Below are 18,090 nucleotides of genomic sequence, written 5' to 3' on the forward strand. Positions count from 1 at the left end.
ATAGCGTGCCCCATAAAGTTTCCCAGTGCTCCATAATGGCCCCTGGAAAGTAACACCAAGCAACAAACAAACAATTCATCTTCGACTCCTGAAACGCTTACCGGTGCCCGCCACGACCGCTGCACTTCTGCGGCCCTGCACGAGCAGTAGTGTGATGTCAGCAGCATGCTGACGTAATCACGCTGCTGCACGTCGGTGCCAGCACAGAGTAGTGCTGCTCTGCCCGCAGTTGTTAAATGTATTCATGTCTGAAAGATGTTAATGCATTTGAATTTAGGATGGAGGGAGCGGCGTCTCCCGGGCTGCTCTGCGCGCTGCACAACATGCTTCGTCAGGCCGCATGTTCTGCAGGCCTGTCATATACTATACATTAAAATGTACATACTATTTATTAGTGTTCATTCAATAAAGTGCTGTTAGAAAGCATCAGCGCCACTCATCACTTTTGCATCAGGAGGTGAGCGGTGCTGGCGACATTACATGAACAGATGCCCGCAAGGACATATACTGGTATAATGCACCTGTCTTATTAAGTGGAATAAAACATGATGCCTGCTGGCTATGCAAACGTTCTGGCGGGTACTTTTCGACACAACATCATTCGTGCCAAACATCTCGCAATGAAAATGTGAATGGTGCCTGGGAAACCCCTCTTTGGAACTACAGGTGAGTGATAATTCTGGATGATTTTGTGTAGGCCAGCAGATTTGGAGATATGTTTGAGTTGTGGCGCACTCTACCCCCAGATGAAGGCACGCAGCTGAAACGCATGTCGGGGCCTTGTCACCACACCACCCAGACAGATCAGGTATATTAGATTACTTGCCCCATGTTTACCACTTTTTATTGACTTCTGCTATACTCTTGGTTGTTACATGCTGATAGCGATTTGTAACCCTGTTTGCATGGTTTCTTTTAGGCTCAACCCATTATATTACCATACTATTATGCCTCTTGCTGTTTTGTGGTGCCAGCCATTGGATGACTCACATGTTTAATCTCTATTTTATGTCTCATCTGCCTAATAAAGGTACATTTTTTATACCAATGGTTCCTTGTGCACGTCTTCTTTCTCCTGTAGACTCTATTAAATCTTATCAGTAGCAACTGTCATCTCTTCTCTCAGTAATGTACAAAATCTGTCTTCACTGAGTGAAGATTTTACCGGGGAATTGAGGATTTTGAGGATGAAGGATCAGTTGAGAAATTTGCAGATTTCTCTCATAAGATATATTACAAACTTGCTTATTTATTGATTTATGAAATAAAAAAATAAAATGAGGGTTACACTTTAAGGGACAACTGTATTGAACAAACTGACACTAACGAGAGTCTGATCGAAATAAGTCTTTTAATGGAGTAGCATAAATAATTCCACTGGCGTTAAAACAAAGTGATAAGCTAATCTGTTCTGTATTTTCCGAGATTATCCAAGTAGCAATTTAGACATTCTGAAAGAAAAAAAAAAATCACACGTGAGAATAATTCCAGGTCAATTACTTCAGCCGGCAACCAGTGGTATCTGGCCCCTTTCTATAGAATGACATTTTAATAAAAATACCAAGCTTCATGGAATTAGTAAATGTCTGTTCTCATTGCTAATTTATTTCATCCCTTTGACAGGGTTGTTTATTGTTTTCCAGAAAAAAAAGATGATTTTTCATCCGTATAACCATCTCTTCCATACGCAGTTCTTTATTTCCTTTATTATACATCCATATATGTGAATAAATAAATAATAAAGGTCACATACGATTTCATCTCTTAATTATTGTAAAGTATCAGTGAAAAATGCTTACACATACGGACAGTAACCCATTTGTAATCCTTTTTGTGCGTACCCCTTGACTTATACACTTATTAGACAAGTCAGTATTTTGACCATATCATCATTGTTATGCATCTTTTCCGACTCCAAGCTGTATATAACACCCTTTATTAAGGTGTGTAGAATTTCTTGACAGCTTTTTTTCTCCGGCGAAATGGACCAAAAAAGAGATTTAGTTGACTGTAAGACTTGTAATATTCTTTTTCTTTTCAGAGGGATGAAGCAGTCCTCAAATTGCTAAGATATTTGGGTGTGACCAGAGAACCATCAAAAGTTTTGTTGCAAATAGTCAGCAGGGAAAAAACAAGTTGAGAAAGAAAAAATAATTAATTGCCAAAGATTTGAGAAGAATAAAATTGGAAGCAGCCAGGAAGCCATTATCCTCCAGTGCTGTCATATTCCAGAACTGCAGCCTCCTTGGAGAGCCCAGAAGTACAAGGTGTTCAGTGACGTCACTTGTTGGGGTAGCACTGGTTTCTGCACTCTAGATGTTCTTCTTACAATGTGTTCTCTTGCCGGTTCGTTACTTCTGATCTGAGCCAGCAAGGGAGCGCACTGTCACTATGCATATTGCATAGTGACAAGAATCTACTGAGCATATATCGGAATTGACAACCAACGCATGCTCAATAGAGCAGGGACTAGCCTAACCCCTGAAATGGAGGTCACTGATGACAATTCGCTTCAGGCTATGGCAGTGACAGCAGCCTCTACTTCCTGAGGATGTTTCGATTCAGCATCCCAGCTTGCACTGGGATTCTGAAACAAAGTGTCATTAAAGAGGAGGTAGTAAAAAATTATATATAGTATTTAGTGTCGTGAGGAAGGATATGGATTTTTACTTAAAGTGTATTAGAAAAAAAGTTTAGATTATGACATTAAATAGATAGAGATTTAGAATTAAAATTAATTTGTGGCAAGGACCACACTTTAAAAATGAATGAATAATGACATGGCCCCTTCCTTGCCTGACCTAAGCTCTATTGAGAACTTGTGGGCCCTTCTTAAATGGGAGCTTTACTGTGAAAGATAGCAGTCACCTCTCTGAGCAGTGACTGGGACACCGTGGTTGGTGCTGCCCAAAAATTTTAAGATTAAGAAACTGACGGACTCCATGAATGGACGGCTTATGACCGTTATTCAACAGAAGGGTGACTATGTTGGTTGCTGATTTTTTTTCTAAATGACAGAAATCTATTTTTGTACACTTTGAGATATTTGTTATAATTCTCAAAATTTACGTTTTTTCACTTAGTTGCATAATAATAATGGTCACTAATAGTTGCCAATAATTCTACACACATAGATCTTATCCTACGAAAGACAAAATCTCACTTTTACTTTCTTAAATATTCAGGCTTCAGGTTTATTAACCTTTTAGATTGACCAACAGCACTGAAGTTGTTCAATAGTAAAATTATTCATCAAAATTATAAATTGCCCAATAATTGTGCACATGGTGTAATTGGTGAGTTTGATTCTAAATATGAACCAAAGTACATCATGCTGTGATTTGTTTATATGTAAATCATCAGTTCCAGTGTAAAATCGTGGAAGTGAACTACCACATTGACGTGTATTGGGCAGTGTGCTATAAGTTTTGCATACTGACAGCACATGGACATTTAATATGTTTGCCTGAACGAGTCCAAAATAGTAGTGCATTGAAAATACACGAAAATTTAGACTTAACCCCAACCATGATTATATCTGCATTTCTCCTTTAGATCCGACCATTCTCTATGAGCATGATTAGGTGAATTAGACCATAGCCCACTAGTGCCAACTTCTGTGCATTTTTGTACTATGATGTGGTAGAATATAAAAACAAGTTTTTTAGTATGAACTCACGCTGTTGATCCAGGAGATGTAAGCAGATACTCTGGTGAAGACAGTAGGCTTAAGGTAAGCATTGCATCCCAGGGAGGACACAAAGCTAGCAATACCGTGAACTTGGAAGACACCACCGACGGCACAGTTCAGAGGGCCACCAGAATCTCCCTAAAAAGAAAAGATGGATACATAAACATGATTTCTTTTGTGATCAATAATTCTGTTAGGCTGATTCTGAAATGTCGCTTGAAGCTTCTTGGTTCTAATGCAAAGGGTCACATGACATGTCATGTGATTCCGGCAGCCAATCAGCAGCTGGCGATCAGCTGCAGCCTTTCAGTATTTTGTCAAAGTAGAAGTCCGGTCTGGAATGTAGGAATATTGTTTTTTTTATTTTAGAATGGGCGATAGACAATCCTTTTGAGCCATACAGTAGCTCGGTGATTTCCAGATGCTGTCCACCTCACTTAGCTGCCGGTAAAGTATGTTCAGTTTATGCATTAAATTACTTACCGGTCACCGTCTTCTGCCATTTCGGCTGCTAAAGTCTTATTTTACTGATTGATAACGGGTACGGAAATTACAAAAATATGCTGGATAGGTACTTTAATTTCAGTGAACTTTCCTCACCCTGAAAAAGGTTCTACAAAAATGTACATAATATTGAACAAACAGCTTAGCCTTGATTCATGAAGACTAGCAGTTTAAATGCCATTCTTGATAAAAATGAAGTGAAGTTAATTAAATTAATTAAGAAGTGTGTGCTCCTTAAAGAATTTGGCACATTTTTCAGCTGCTGTGAGCCAATGTAAGAAATGTGCTTTGGTGACATTAATTATAAAATTTGCCAACCTGACTTGGCCATGCCCTCTCTAATCCCTGCTTGTCCTTCAAATAGTTGTCACAGGGAGCCAGGACTGGCATAAAAATGGTAAAATTGTGCAACAAATAGTTTTGCACTAAAATTATTTTGAAAACTGTTTGATAAATCGAGGCCTGAGTTCCGTTCATACGGTACATTGTTCATAGATTTGACCAATTAAAATATATGTAAAAAATGTTGAAAGAATAAAAAAAAGTGACTGATCTTACATTGCATCCGGCTTGGACTCCATTACCACCGGCACACACCATGGTAGTCTTAACAGTGCTGCCCCAGTAGGAGCTGGTAGAGCAGGTGGAGTGGGCTACGACGGGCAGAGGGGCCTGCTGGAGGACGGATGGCAGAGAGCCGCCAGCTAGGAAAGTAAAGCAAAACAAAATGATGTTACTCTTTAATATGTTCAAATGATAGAAATTACTTACATATAACTGAAAAAAGCATATAGTGATGATCTGCAGATAAATAACGTAATAATCAACTTAGACTGGTTAACTGGAGCAATGTCTTCAGGCAGAATCTGAATTTGTATTTCTCCCTGCAGGCATTCTCATCCAGTCTTGGGGCAGTGCAGGGAGTTGAAATAGGTATCGCTCACAATAAGCTCAGCGGTAGTCGCTCCTCTGCACCTTGAGTGATCGCTTGCTCCTCAGCGTATGTGTGCAAAGTAGGCTATTGGTCAAGGTGCAGGGAGGGAGTGATCACAGTCTGCTCACTGTATAGTGATAGGTGCCTGTGACGGCTCCTTGCACTGCCACCATGACTGGAAGTGAGCGGCTACAGGGAGAATATAACTTCCTTTTCTCTCTGTAGCCGCTGCATAATATACAGACATAAGCCCCCAATTCATCAAAGCAACTACGCCAGCATTCTGGAATAATTTGCCTTGAAAATTTGACAGCTGCATAGAAATACATACTGTAACGCTCATGTCAGGAGAGGAGATGGCCAGTCCGAGGATTGCAATGCGATCCTCGGGCATACAGCAATCTGACTCAATCAGTGACGCTGGCTAGGAGGTGTGGGTGGGATTATTGGCGGGGAAGCGGTGAATATTCATTAAGCATATATACACTTGGCTAATCAGCGACACCGGCAGAGGGGTGGGTGGGATTATGGGTGAGGGTAGGAGTGAATATTCATCAACCATAAATACACTTGGCTAATCAGTGACACCGGCGGAGGGGTAGGCGGGATAATGGGCGGAGGTAGTGCTAACCACTGAGCCACCGTGCTGCCCACAATGATTTCTACCAAGGATATGTACAAAATATATTCCTCAAATTTGATAGACATATGAAACCATCTCTCTGTACAGTTATGCAACCTCATATATTAGCTCACATTTGCCACTAGCTGAATAGGGCATATTTAGCTCCCATGATAAATAATATTAGATGCTACACTCTGGAAGTTATAGTGCCAGGAATATTATAGATTTTTAAAAAGTATATATTTTTTTTAATTTTATTTTTCTACTTTCACAGTTACTTAAAATAGTTTGAGAATGAACCTGGACTACTCAAAATTCAATAATTGTAAAAAATACCCCTAAATGTTTAATCATAATCAGCCATCTAACATGTACTATGGACTGTAGTAAAACTTACTGCTGGTTCTTCCCCATCCGGTAACGGTACAATCGTAGTTATTGGCCAGGACATCACCATCAGCTGGGAGAGCAGCCAGTTGTACATAGCTGTTCAGGGAAGCACTTGAAGCCAGGGACAGGATGGCGATATCATAACTGAAAGGAAAAGTATGATGGAAAGCTTTAATTAGTAATCCTAACACTAATTCAATCCTAACACTGTTATTAATTAAAGGGAATCTGTCACCAGGTCTTTCTACCCCATCAAAGAGCAGCATGATATAGAGGAAGAGACCCTGATTCGTGTGATGTATCACTTACTAGACTGCTTGTTCTGTTTTATTTGCTACAGATCTAGCACTTCTCTGAATAACCCCAACCAAACCACTGATTGGCAGCCTTCTGTGACACTGTGCATAGTCAGAAAGCTGCCAATCAGTGGTGGGGGTGGGGTTATACAGAGCTCATGAATATGGAGGTCTAGATGGCAGCAGCCTTGCTTGATCTCTAGTCTTAAAGGGCCACTGTCACCCCCTCCAGCCGTTATAAACTAAAAGAGCCACCTTGTGCAGCAGTAATGCTGCATTATAACAAGGTGGCTCTTTTAGTTTTTGATTCAGTTAATCACTGAATAAAGCGTTTTAAAGTTTGCCACAAATACCTGACTTTGTACCTGGAGGCGGTCTGAAGCCTCCTCTATGAATCTCCCAACTGCCGTCACTCTTCTCTTCAGTGGCGATGGTCGCCGCCCCCTGCGCGCTGTTTCTTCTTAAATCCGGCGCCTGCGCTGTGCGTGCCTGCCTGGGGCAGGCGCAGTCTTCATTGTCAGTCACAGCTCAGATGCAGGTTGCCGCAATATACACTAATCCTCACCAGCGTTTGTAATGGGGCAGCCGCAAATAACAATGCTGGAAGGCGGGGGAGCAGGGGGAGCATCCGAGATGGGGGAGCGCCTGAACAGCGCAGTGCGCATGCCCAGGAACCCCAGCCCCGCACTGTGCATAATGAATAACACAGTGCAGGGCGGGGATTCAGCAACAGGGTGGCCGCACTGCCAGCACAGGCGCAGTCAGGCACCCTGCATCTGAGCTGTGACTGACAATGAAGACTGCGCCTGTCCCAGGCAGGCACGCACAGCGCAGGCGCCGGATTTAAGAAGAAACAGCGCACAGGGGGCAGCGACCATCGCCCCTGAAGAGAAGAGTGACGGCAGTTGGGAGATTCATAGAGGAAGTTTCGGACCGCCTCCAGGTACAAAGTCAGGTATTTGTGGCAAACTTTAAAACGCTTTATTCAGGGATTAACTGAATCAAAAACTAAAAGAGCCACCTTGTTAGAATGCAGCATTACTGCTGCACAAGGTGGCTCTTTTAGTTTATAACGGCTGGAGGGGGTGACAGTGGCCCTTTAATATTCTGCAAATAAAGCAATGATTTTATTGAAACTACAGCAAGCAGCCTAGTAAGTGACTCATCATAGGAATCAGGGTCTCTGTTCCTACATTATGCTGTTCTCAAATTAGGTGGAAAAAACCTGCTGACAGATTCCCTTTAAGGCTCATTAAGAATTAGTAAAGGGCGGGTGGGGACTTTGTATTCTGTTAAGAAGCTAATAAATAGTCACTAATGAATTGTCAAGTGTTCCTCTATATAGAGGCCAACATATGGATAAAACTTCTCCAAGAGAAGCAACCAGAAAATGAATTTTAACGTTATTGAAGTATTAGCACAAAACTCTAATATACAATGGCCAATGTTTTGGCCATCTGTGGACCTTGGTCATGGCCTGTCTATATCAAGGAGCTCATTCTGCAGTGCTGATCATAAGTGCAGTGCTTATTTTAGTCTGCACTGCAGGATAAGCTCCTTGATAAAGACAGGCCGTGACCAAGGTCACAGATGACCGAAACGTTGGCCAGCTTTATACTGACGCTTCAATAAGATTAAAATCCTTTTTCTGATTGCATCTCTTGGAGTGCCATGGACCATGGTTATCTTCTTTTACATTTAGGTGGACTTCCACTACCATCGTAACCGCCTCATTGAACAGTTACTGCCCAACCATTATATCCAGTGATCTTAATGTGGCCTTGTTCCCTTTCAGTCTGCTGTGATGCAGCATTCTGATACTGTGATCTTTGCCCGCTCAACATCTTATCACTCTGGCCAACGTTGGACAAAAAAAGGAAAATCGAGCCAAACTGAAATAACACATAATTACTGTATATGCATTATAAGTCTGAGTGATGGCTTATTGATGGACTAAGCAATGTCTCCCCTAATCTAGTAATGGATTTGACACACATAATATTTAATATGGAAGAAAAGCAATAATGTATGGTCAACAAAAGCTACACAGGAGGCCTTATGTGGTTTAGGCCATGTTCACACGTTCAGTATTTGGTCAGTATTTTACCTCAGCATTTGTAAGTCAAAACTAGAAGTGGGTGAAAAATGCAAGAAGTGGTGACATGTTTCTATTCTACTTTTCCTCTGATTGTTCCACTCCTGGTTTTGGCTTACAAATACTGAGGTAAAAAACTCACCAGACTCACTGAACGTGTGAACGTGACCTTAGTCTGAGTCATAACAGCACAAGAGTAGGCTCATGTATATGTCAGACTGAGGTCACATACTGGAGTAGAGGATACAGAATTGGCTCTCGAAGTAATGAAGTAATCATGTAAGGCTTTATCAGCTGGACTCACTTAGGGAACATTTACACTGACCGACACGCGGGTGTAAACGACTACTGATTGACTACATAGGAGCCGATTAGCAGATGTTTAGTAGCCAGTTTAGTCAGGCCGACTGTGCTTCCAATGGAACAGAAAGATCAGTAATAGATTGTTCAGTGCGCATAGGCTGCCAAAGTTCTCGGCAGCACATATTCTGTTTCCACAGGACGATGTGCTGCCAAGAACGATGATTTTTTTTTTTAAAGCAAACTAAAAGATCAATTTATCTCCTCTTACCCAGAAGCCACACTGTTGGAGTTCCAGCTGGCATGCTTCTTGATGCTAGACACAGCAATGATCTGCTCAGTACCTTCATTCACGCTAAGGTCATGGTCTCCAAGTGCCACACGGAAGTTGACAACCCTGTTAAACAGGAAGCAACATCATTTATTTTGACAATTACTAACCCTCTCTTCACCAGGGTGAAAAATTAAGTTTTCTGGCCTGTCCTTACAGTTGCATTGTAATTATTTCCACCTCCACTGCAAATGAGATGTATTATCAAAATGTATTAATTTTTTGCTATAAACCAAAAAAACAAGACCAATTATTTACCTGAGCACAACTAATATAACCAAATTCACCACTAAATACCACTTTTACTAAATACTGCAGTGTTGGAAGTATTCAGCCCCTTAAGTGTCATTACTGTAGTGCATAGTAGAGCACCTTAGGTGATTATAACCTGCTGAAAACATGATACATAACCAGATACTAGCTTCTGCTATCATACCAGATGAATATTCGCCTGTTCCTCATGGGTAATGGCTTCCATAGAGACGCTTACTATATCCATTAGACCTTTTAGTATTTTATTAACCTGTATGATCCCAAAATAAAAGAAAGTGTAAAGCAATACCTGTCAACACAGTGGGCAGCGGTCAACACACGGTTGGCAAGGATCAGGGAGCCTCCACAGGTGTGGTACCAGCTGGAACCAGACTGATACTGGAGGGAGATCTACATGGACAGAGCAAAGATATTACTATTCAAGTAAAAGTTACACAATATTTTTATCCCAGGATGTTCTAGGTTAATTTCATGTCAACATATGGTTTTCAGGGGCAGAAGTGTTTTGGGTGATACATGCTACCAGCAAAGCTTCTACAGAGGTGACCAGGGTCTACACGAGGGTACACAAGGGTACATGGATTGAGCGCAATTATTAGGAAGTTTTGTGAATTTCCCATAATAATAATGAAAGTTTCCAGGAAAAAAATACTCTCATCACAGATTTACCGCAGCAGAGTCATGACAACTAGTAAGATCTGGTTTTAATAGAGTTGTTCTCGGAGTAGAGCAGAATCACACTTTCAAGGTAACACAACTGAAGAATCTCACAGAAATGATAAGGGTGGAGGAGTGGAGTCAATCAATGCCGACAATGTAATCACGTGTAAATCTATCGTCAGTATAGCTGATGTGTAAGTATACCAATACATATACAAGTTTTTACAACATTTTTGTTATCAGACTTGCCTTCTATAAACAAGTAAGCTCCCCAGGGGTGGAGCCGCATATTCATCACTGTAATGAGCGGCACCACGTGACCGCTCATACAGGACAAGCTGCGACGCTGAGAGGAAGCATCGAGGGAGCTGGGTGAGTATTTTATTTCCAGCGGGCGGGCGCACAGGGGGTGGGAGGGGGGAGGTTACCGGGAACTTTATTTTAACCACAAAAAAACAAAAAACAATGATTTTTCATTCCTTCTCTCCAGCGAACGCTGCTGGCAAGAAGGAATGAATTCCGGCTTCAGCACCCAAAGCAGGGGACAGCACATACTGTAGCGCTGTCTCCTGCACGGCACACGGACAGCATCCGTGTGTGGTACGTGTTTACACGGACCCATTGACTTTAATGGGTCCGTGTGATACGTGCGCTCCCACGAACACTGACATGTCTCCATGTTTTTCAAATGGACACACGGTCCGTGAAAACACGCTGACATGTGCAGAGACAGATTTATTTTAATGTGTCTACGTGAGTCAAGTGTCTCCGGTACGTGAGAAAACTGTCACCACACATACCGGAGCCACTGATGTGTGAAACCGGCCTTGCACTGATTAGGGGCAAGAACCCTTAAACAGCTGTCTGGAAATAGAGGTGTTTTTCCTGTTGGAGAAGATTCTGGTTTGGATGAATATACTAAGACATGTGGCAAGACTTATAGATTGCGCTCAGTGCCTTCAGTACCTAAGTACCTACCTTTTTAACATATGGGCAATGAAAAAAAATGGGTTGATTCTGAGCTGCCGTAGGAAGAAGAATGACATATGCCAATCGAAATAGTAAGTGGTTTATTCATATTGCCGATAAGATTGGCATCTGTAATTCTTCTTCCTACTTTAGCGCAGAATCCCTGTTTTTTCCATTGCCTATGCTTTATTTCCTCGGGGGTCTGCAGAAGTCTCAAGCGCTTTTAGTGGTCGTGTGTACACAGCCCAAACCAGGTGAGCACAATTGCGCTTTTTTACTCCACATCTGTGTTTCCAGATAAGACCTTATTTGCACTTTGTCTCTCTCTTGGATTTTTTAACATGTAGCATTTCAGAGTGCAGCTGTATCTTCTTGGTTATATCGAATAGTCGTGACGGCTTGTACCTGTTCACACTTGCCATATTCTGTTTGGAGGTGCTGTTCAGTTTTTTTTTTTTTTTTTTTTGTAGTATACTCTTTTCTAACAACATTTCTCCCATCAGCCTAAAGCGTTTTTAATTATAGCTGGACTTAAGGCCTCTTTTACAGGTCCGTGTTTCCAGTACGTGTGGTATCAGTTTTTCTCATGGATCTCGCATGTACCCATTACATTCTATAGTGCTGCTCACATGTTTATGTTTTTATACAGACTGTGTTTCCGTGCAAAACACATAGAGTCAGGTCCATTTTTTTTGGGCAGTATGGATGACAAGTCCGTGAAAAACACGTACACCACATGGATGACATCAGTTACCATCCGCGTGCTGTACATGTTACATGTTTAACATTGCAAACTATAGGAGAAGCTTTGTAATTTATTCCTTTCTTTATCCGTACCGGAAAAACAAGGATGACACCAGTATCGTTTTTTCACATACGTGTTTTATACCGATGTGTGAAAGAGGCCTACATTTTTAGGCTTATAATCCGGGAGAGGCATATAAGGTTAGGGTCCTATCAAAGGTGTGCGCCTCGTCATGGCTGATGGGCTCTCATGAATTGGATACCTTGTGCACTAACGACCTTCATTTTTTTTTTTTTTTACATATTTTCTTTAGCAGTTCCAATTTGATATATTCAAGGTTTGCATATTATAGCATTTCAGAGTGCAGCTGTATTTTCTTGGCTAAACTTATACAGTGGCTGTTTCCCATAGGTGGCTACAGCGACCCTGACTACTCTTGGAAAAGCCTGTACTCAAAAATTAAAAAAAACAATTGTTTGATAAAATAAACATGATGAAAAATGATGACTAATGGGTTTTTAAGCTGCTGCTGGATCTATACATTTTGCTTATTCCCTTGGTTTCCTGTCATCTTACGTGAGCATGTTGTTACCATTTCTTAATATAACTACAGACCTGCCACGGCCAGGCGTTGGCTGCGGAGTTGGAGCCTCCAACCACTCTTGAGTTGTCTTCTACATCCTCTATGTACTGCACAGAGCAGTGTCCTATGTTGAAGAAAGGAAGAACAGCTAGAAATAGTTGATTTTACCCCTATAAAACCTATGATCTTATGAAGGCAGCCGGTCAGGACTAATGTGTCTCCTAACTTGAGATATCTGTTTATATAGCGTTTCATTTAACAATGAATGATGAAATAAGTTATTAAATGCTCTGGTGACATTTCTTTGCTTCAACCATTTTTGTAATTATTGGCAAGTGAACATGAATAAGATTCCTCATGACTCCATTGCAGATATAGTATATATTCACAGAGACAATGGCACCTGATTACACTTAAGGAAGTCTGGGACCAAGTTTTTGCTACCTAATCTGAGAGCAGAATAATGTAGAGACAGGGATCCTGACACCAGAAATGTGTGACTTACTGGGCTGCTTGCTGTAGTTTTGATAGAATCACTGTTTTAACAGCAGGAGATTATCATTAGGACTAGTAATCCTGCTAACAGATAGTCCCCCATATTCATGAGCTGTGTATAACCCCGCCCCCACCACTGATTGACAGCTTTCTGTGTACACTGCACAAGGGTAGAGAGCTGCCAATCAGTGGTGTTGAGCGGGATTGTACAGAGCTCAGCATTCAGAGGACTGCTAGATCTGTAGAAGATAACAGATTTTATCAAAATGACATCAACTGAAATCAGGTTCTCTGTCCCTACATCATGCTGCTCTCAGGTGGGGTAGCAACAATCTGTTGCCAGTTTCCCTTTAATACTCGTACAATATATTTTATACATAACTTTTTTCGGTTTCAAATGTAATGAATGAATAGCTGTAATCCATTCATTTCCGAATATAGTTGTTTGCATAATGAAAACATTTTCTTGCCATTGATTGAAAATAAGATTGATATTGTGTGATTAACCCCTTCACTGCCTTGGATTTTTCCGTTTTTGCTTCTCCAGTTTTTGTTCCCTTTCTTCCCAGAGCCATAACTTTTTTTTAGTTTTCCAACAAAATGGCCATGTTGATTTTTGAGGGACAAGTTGTACTTTTCAACGAAACCATTGGTTTTACCATATAATGTATTGGAAAACAGACAAAAAAAATTCAAAGTGCGGTGAAATTGGAAACAAAAATGGCAATTTCTCAATTTTTTTTACCATGTTCACTAAATGCTAAAACTGACCTGCCATTATGATTCTCGAGGTCATTATGAGTTCACAGTGGTGAAAAAAATCCACAGTTTGTAACCCCCCCCCAAAAAAAGTCGCCATTTTCCAGACCCATAGCGTCTCAATTTTTTGTGATCTGCGGCTAAGTTAGGGCTTATTTTTTGCATGCCGGGCTCACATTTTTATTGATACCATTTTGCTGCCCATACGATCTTTTGATCAACCGTTATCGCATTTCGATGCAATGTTGCAGAGAGCAAAAAAGCTAATTCTGGCGTTTTGACTTTTTTCTTGTTACGCTTAAGCCCTGCTCTATGTAGCAGAAATACTCACTTGTTATGAGCACCGGCCACTGGACGGCACTCATAGCTATCTGGCAATCACAACCACAGGGGTCTACTGCAGACCCCGAGTTGCCATGCCAACCCATCGTCAACCCATGGTCATGTGATAATTGCACCAATGGGCGGGGTTTCTGACACGCTTCCGGCACGATCATGTTAAATGCTTAATTCAGAAATTGACATTGGCATTTAACACGTTAACAGCAGCGGGTGGATCATGATTCCACCAGCGGATTTTAGGGGCACATATGCCAGAAAAGTTGGGGGCTCATCGCTAGAGCCTGCAGAAAACAGGGGGAGGCGACCTATGACTGGTTAGAGTCATTTGGTCATACATACATCATAGAGGTAGATTGTACGGCTCTTAGGGGTCCCATGCAGAGATGGGTCCAGAGCTGATGATCCCATCCCTGTAATATTTAATGAGACCCTGTGCAGAACTTCCTTCTTCAGAGTAACAACATTCTTAGTAAGTCTGCACCATGGGGAAACTATTTTTACATATTTGCAATACGGCTTCTTGTCACCTATGGATGCCACTGAGATTAAAGAGAATCCATCAGTGCAGAATACTTTCCCAACTTCTCCTCTTTGATTCACATCTCTGAATTTCAAAAGGGCAGAGACAGAAGAAAAAACAAGTAGGTGGAAAGGTGCACTGAACGGTTTGGCCACACCAAGGGTGCACCAAGTGCCAGTGCTCGGTTTGAACAGTCATTCTGTTTTGACAGACTCCTTTTAAACTCTCGAACCCAAGTAGATGCCTGATATTGCACATAAAGAACCATCTATTTTAGATGGTAAAGCACAGAAGTTGCAGAACAACGATTTCAGTACATATTCATGTGAGATGACAATCTATGAGCTGACTAAAGATCCAGAGATGTTTTAGCAAAGGTCGTAATTAGTGATGAGCGAATATACACGTTGCTCAAGATTTCCGGAGCACGCTCGGGTGGTCTCGAGTATTTGTTAGTGTTTGGAGATATAGTTTTGATCACCTCAGCTGAATGATTTACAGCTACTAGCCAGGCTGAGTACATGTGGGGGTTGCCTGGTTGCTAGGGAATTCCCACATGTAATCAAGCTGGCTAATAGCTGTAAATCATTCAGCTGCTGTAATGAAAACTAAATCTTCGAGCAGTCACAAATACTCGGAGATCACCCGAGCGTGCTCAGGAAAACCCGAGCAACGAGTATATTCGCTCATCACTAGTCATAATGTGTCAGCCTTTTTCTCTTCCTTTGAAAAAAATACTACACACGTTAAAAGCAAAATACCCAATGTACAAATCTATACTACACATGGCTTACCGCAAAGGACTAGGACAGCAAGGACAAGAAGCCTCAACATTCTGATCAGGTTCTTGTGGTCTGCTAGGTGCCTTCATTACAGGCACAACTCTTTTATAGACCTGGAGATAGGTACTGGGAATTATTTTGGATGTGACAGGTGCAATGGTTCTTTTTTTTGCTTGTGAGCCATTACATGGAAAACAAGGACGAATAATAGATAATCTTAGATGTAACAAAAATAGAAGCAACAGATTGTAGTAACAATAATGGTTATTTCATCATCATAATATGTCTCCACAAAGGAAGATTTGCAAATCTGTATAATGGAGGGGGTTTCATAACATTGGGGGCATAACATTGGAGGATACATATTTCAAAATGTCATAAAAAATGGCTCAGAAGCTCCAGATGTACATTCAGGGGGGATTAGAATACATTAGTGACAAATTTTGCAACTTATTGAAAAGTTGCATATGATCAACAGGAGAAAACATCTGGAAACCCTAAACATCAACCACACTGGCAAACTAAAATAGAATAAAAAAGAAATGGCACAAATGTAAAGGTGAATTTGGTGCAAACAAAAAAGGCACAAACTTAAAAAAAACCCATAAAAACGAGTTTCTCCAATTGGACTTTAATGTAATGTAAAACTATACCATGCTTTTGTTGCGAATGGCTCCCTTTAGTATAGGCCATTTGTGTTATATCAGTGGGGCCTCTAACTCTTGGTAAAATCAACTTTTTGAAAGCACCCTTGCACAAGTATGAACCAGAATTATTGAAAAGTAGTGTTTCAGGAAATTTTGACACAAAACAATTTTTTTTTGGTTACAAAATGCAGATTTTTTTTTATTACTACAATCTAACAAAATATTCATGTTTGGTATTGTTATTGTACTGAGCTGAAGAATTATGTCACCTCACCAGCTCATTTTTGCCACACAATGAAAATCTTAAAAATAAATCCCTCCAAAACCTGTCCAGTCCTGCCTCTACCAAGCCCAGAACCTGATCCGTCTTGTCCACACCTATACCGCTAACCTCACTGGTCCAGTATGAACCTACACCTGTGATCCTGTACCCAAGTCCATCTGTATTCCTCAACTTATCTTGTCAGTTTCTGATCCAGTACCTGTTTACCAGCTGTGCAGTTCTAATACAGAATCTGCTGTGTCTACCAGCTGCACATCCTCCTGTTAACCAGTTCCTGGCCAGTTCTGCTTCCATGCCCATTTGGGGTTCAGCTGCCGTGGCTCTAGGGTCTGTCCGGCAGCAGCCCCATGTGTGAATGTAACACCCCAGGTAACGGGCCGTTACAGTGGTATTGCCTTACTCTCAGGGAGGGTGATGCCATTGCTTGGAAGCGAGGAAGGATCCCTTTAACAGCTAACCAGTGCATGCAACATTGTTCTGACTCCAGGCCAGAAAGGGGAGCTCGAGACCCGGATTCAGGGGGAACTTCCCTAGATATATATTCTGGCTTGGAGGAGGAGTTAGTCTGTCGGGGGGAGTCTGTGAGAGCAGTCTGTCAGAGGGACAGAGGAGAGAAGAAGCAGACAGAGAGAGTCTGAGAGAGGAAAGCTGGGGCCGTGCAGACGAATGGTGCTGCAGCTCCTGGAAGTAGAAAAGAGAAACAGAGCAGTCTGTAGGAGACTGAAAGGGGAAGAGAAGCAAAGGAGAGTAAAGAGCTGGGGAGAAGCTGCGACTGAGCTTCCTCCATGCTGAAGCGCAATAACCGGTGGCCAGTAGAACGAGGCTGTGTTTGACTGTATACCCATAGCAGAAACCGGCAGACAGCAGATTGCAAGTCGCCTGTCCACCATTAACACCCGAAGGCACAGCAGCGCATAGAGCCCAGAGTCATCTGAGAGACCCCTGTAAAAAGGCTCGTGTTGCCTTCCATGCGGGTAGTGTCCTACCAAAAGGGACAGAGAGAGAGTGAGAACCTTGTGTGAAACCTAAGGCAGCAATTGAGTACAACACAGCGCAGAGTGGAAGGCTTCCAACCCCACCTGGCTAGGGGGATTCCTGAATCGCTTCCAAGCTGGCCGGACCACACCAGCACCTGTGATCCGTACCCTGGACTGTGGCTGCCTTACACCAGTAAAAAGACGGCAACATTGTGTCCCATGGTTCTTTCTACACCACCTACCACCTGTCCCTACTACACCGGGAGCCCTGGGAATCCAACTTCACCATTATCATATCCTCATTAAGCAGTGTCTGTCATCCCTGACCAAATACCACAGGTGGCGTCACGAACAAACTTTATTCTTTATTTAACAATCCCTTTAAAGACCTTTCCCTTTTACTTCGATGCCCAGGGCCACGGACCGGGTCCCTGCCACCATGACATATCCCTTTAAGAACCGGCCCGGTACCGAGTACCCCTAGGCCCTGGCGGGCGCTCCATGAACCTTGGTTCAAGTCTAACCACACCACCAGGTGCTCTAGTGAAGAACCAGGTGGTCGCTGAGCTATGCCCCTCCAGGCTCTCCCCTGACCGTGGCACAGTGGTTCCACAACCACGTGTGTAACAAAGTAAATGGTGTTTATGAAAACTATAATGCATCAAAGAAAAAAGCAAATACCTCATATGACTACACTGACAAAAAAAAAGAAGTTATGACTTTTAGTAGAAGGGGAGTACGAAAACGAACAAAACCTGAAAATTTACCTAGTCAAGAAGAGATGAAAAGCAGCAACTAAAACCCTATACAGTTCTGTAGATCCCTGTCATATCTGTCCACAAAACAGACTGCCAGGTTCTATCACAGATTACAGATTTGGGTCCAGCAG

General features: G+C 41.9%; 1 protein-coding gene across 2 annotated transcripts; it reads right to left on the bottom strand.

The window, feature by feature from the left end:
* Positions 1 to 1,331: 1,331 nt before the first annotated feature.
* On the bottom strand, positions 1,332 to 15,369 carry LOC143818472 (chymotrypsin-like elastase family member 1). 2 transcript variants are annotated; one of them, XM_077299767.1, is made up of 8 exons: positions 15,307 to 15,369; positions 12,429 to 12,520; positions 9,729 to 9,829; positions 9,107 to 9,232; positions 6,152 to 6,288; positions 4,754 to 4,899; positions 3,680 to 3,829; positions 1,332 to 1,451 (listed from the first exon to the last, which is right to left on the bottom strand). In XM_077299767.1, exons 1-8 carry the CDS (start codon positions 15,344 to 15,346, stop codon positions 1,443 to 1,445), a joined length of 801 nt encoding a protein of 266 aa, XP_077155882.1. In that variant the 5' UTR covers positions 15,347 to 15,369; the 3' UTR covers positions 1,332 to 1,442. The 2 variants fall into 2 exon arrangements, with proteins under 2 accessions (XP_077155882.1, XP_077155881.1); XM_077299766.1 differs by lacking the exon at positions 1,332 to 1,451 and having other exon boundaries at positions 3,665 to 3,829; positions 15,307 to 15,361.
* Positions 15,370 to 18,090: the final 2,721 nt, after the last annotated feature.

The sequence above is a fragment of the Ranitomeya variabilis genome, chromosome 3 (genome assembly GCF_051348905.1).
Source record: "Ranitomeya variabilis isolate aRanVar5 chromosome 3, aRanVar5.hap1, whole genome shotgun sequence".
In the NCBI taxonomy this organism is placed as follows: domain Eukaryota; kingdom Metazoa; phylum Chordata; class Amphibia; order Anura; family Dendrobatidae; genus Ranitomeya; species Ranitomeya variabilis.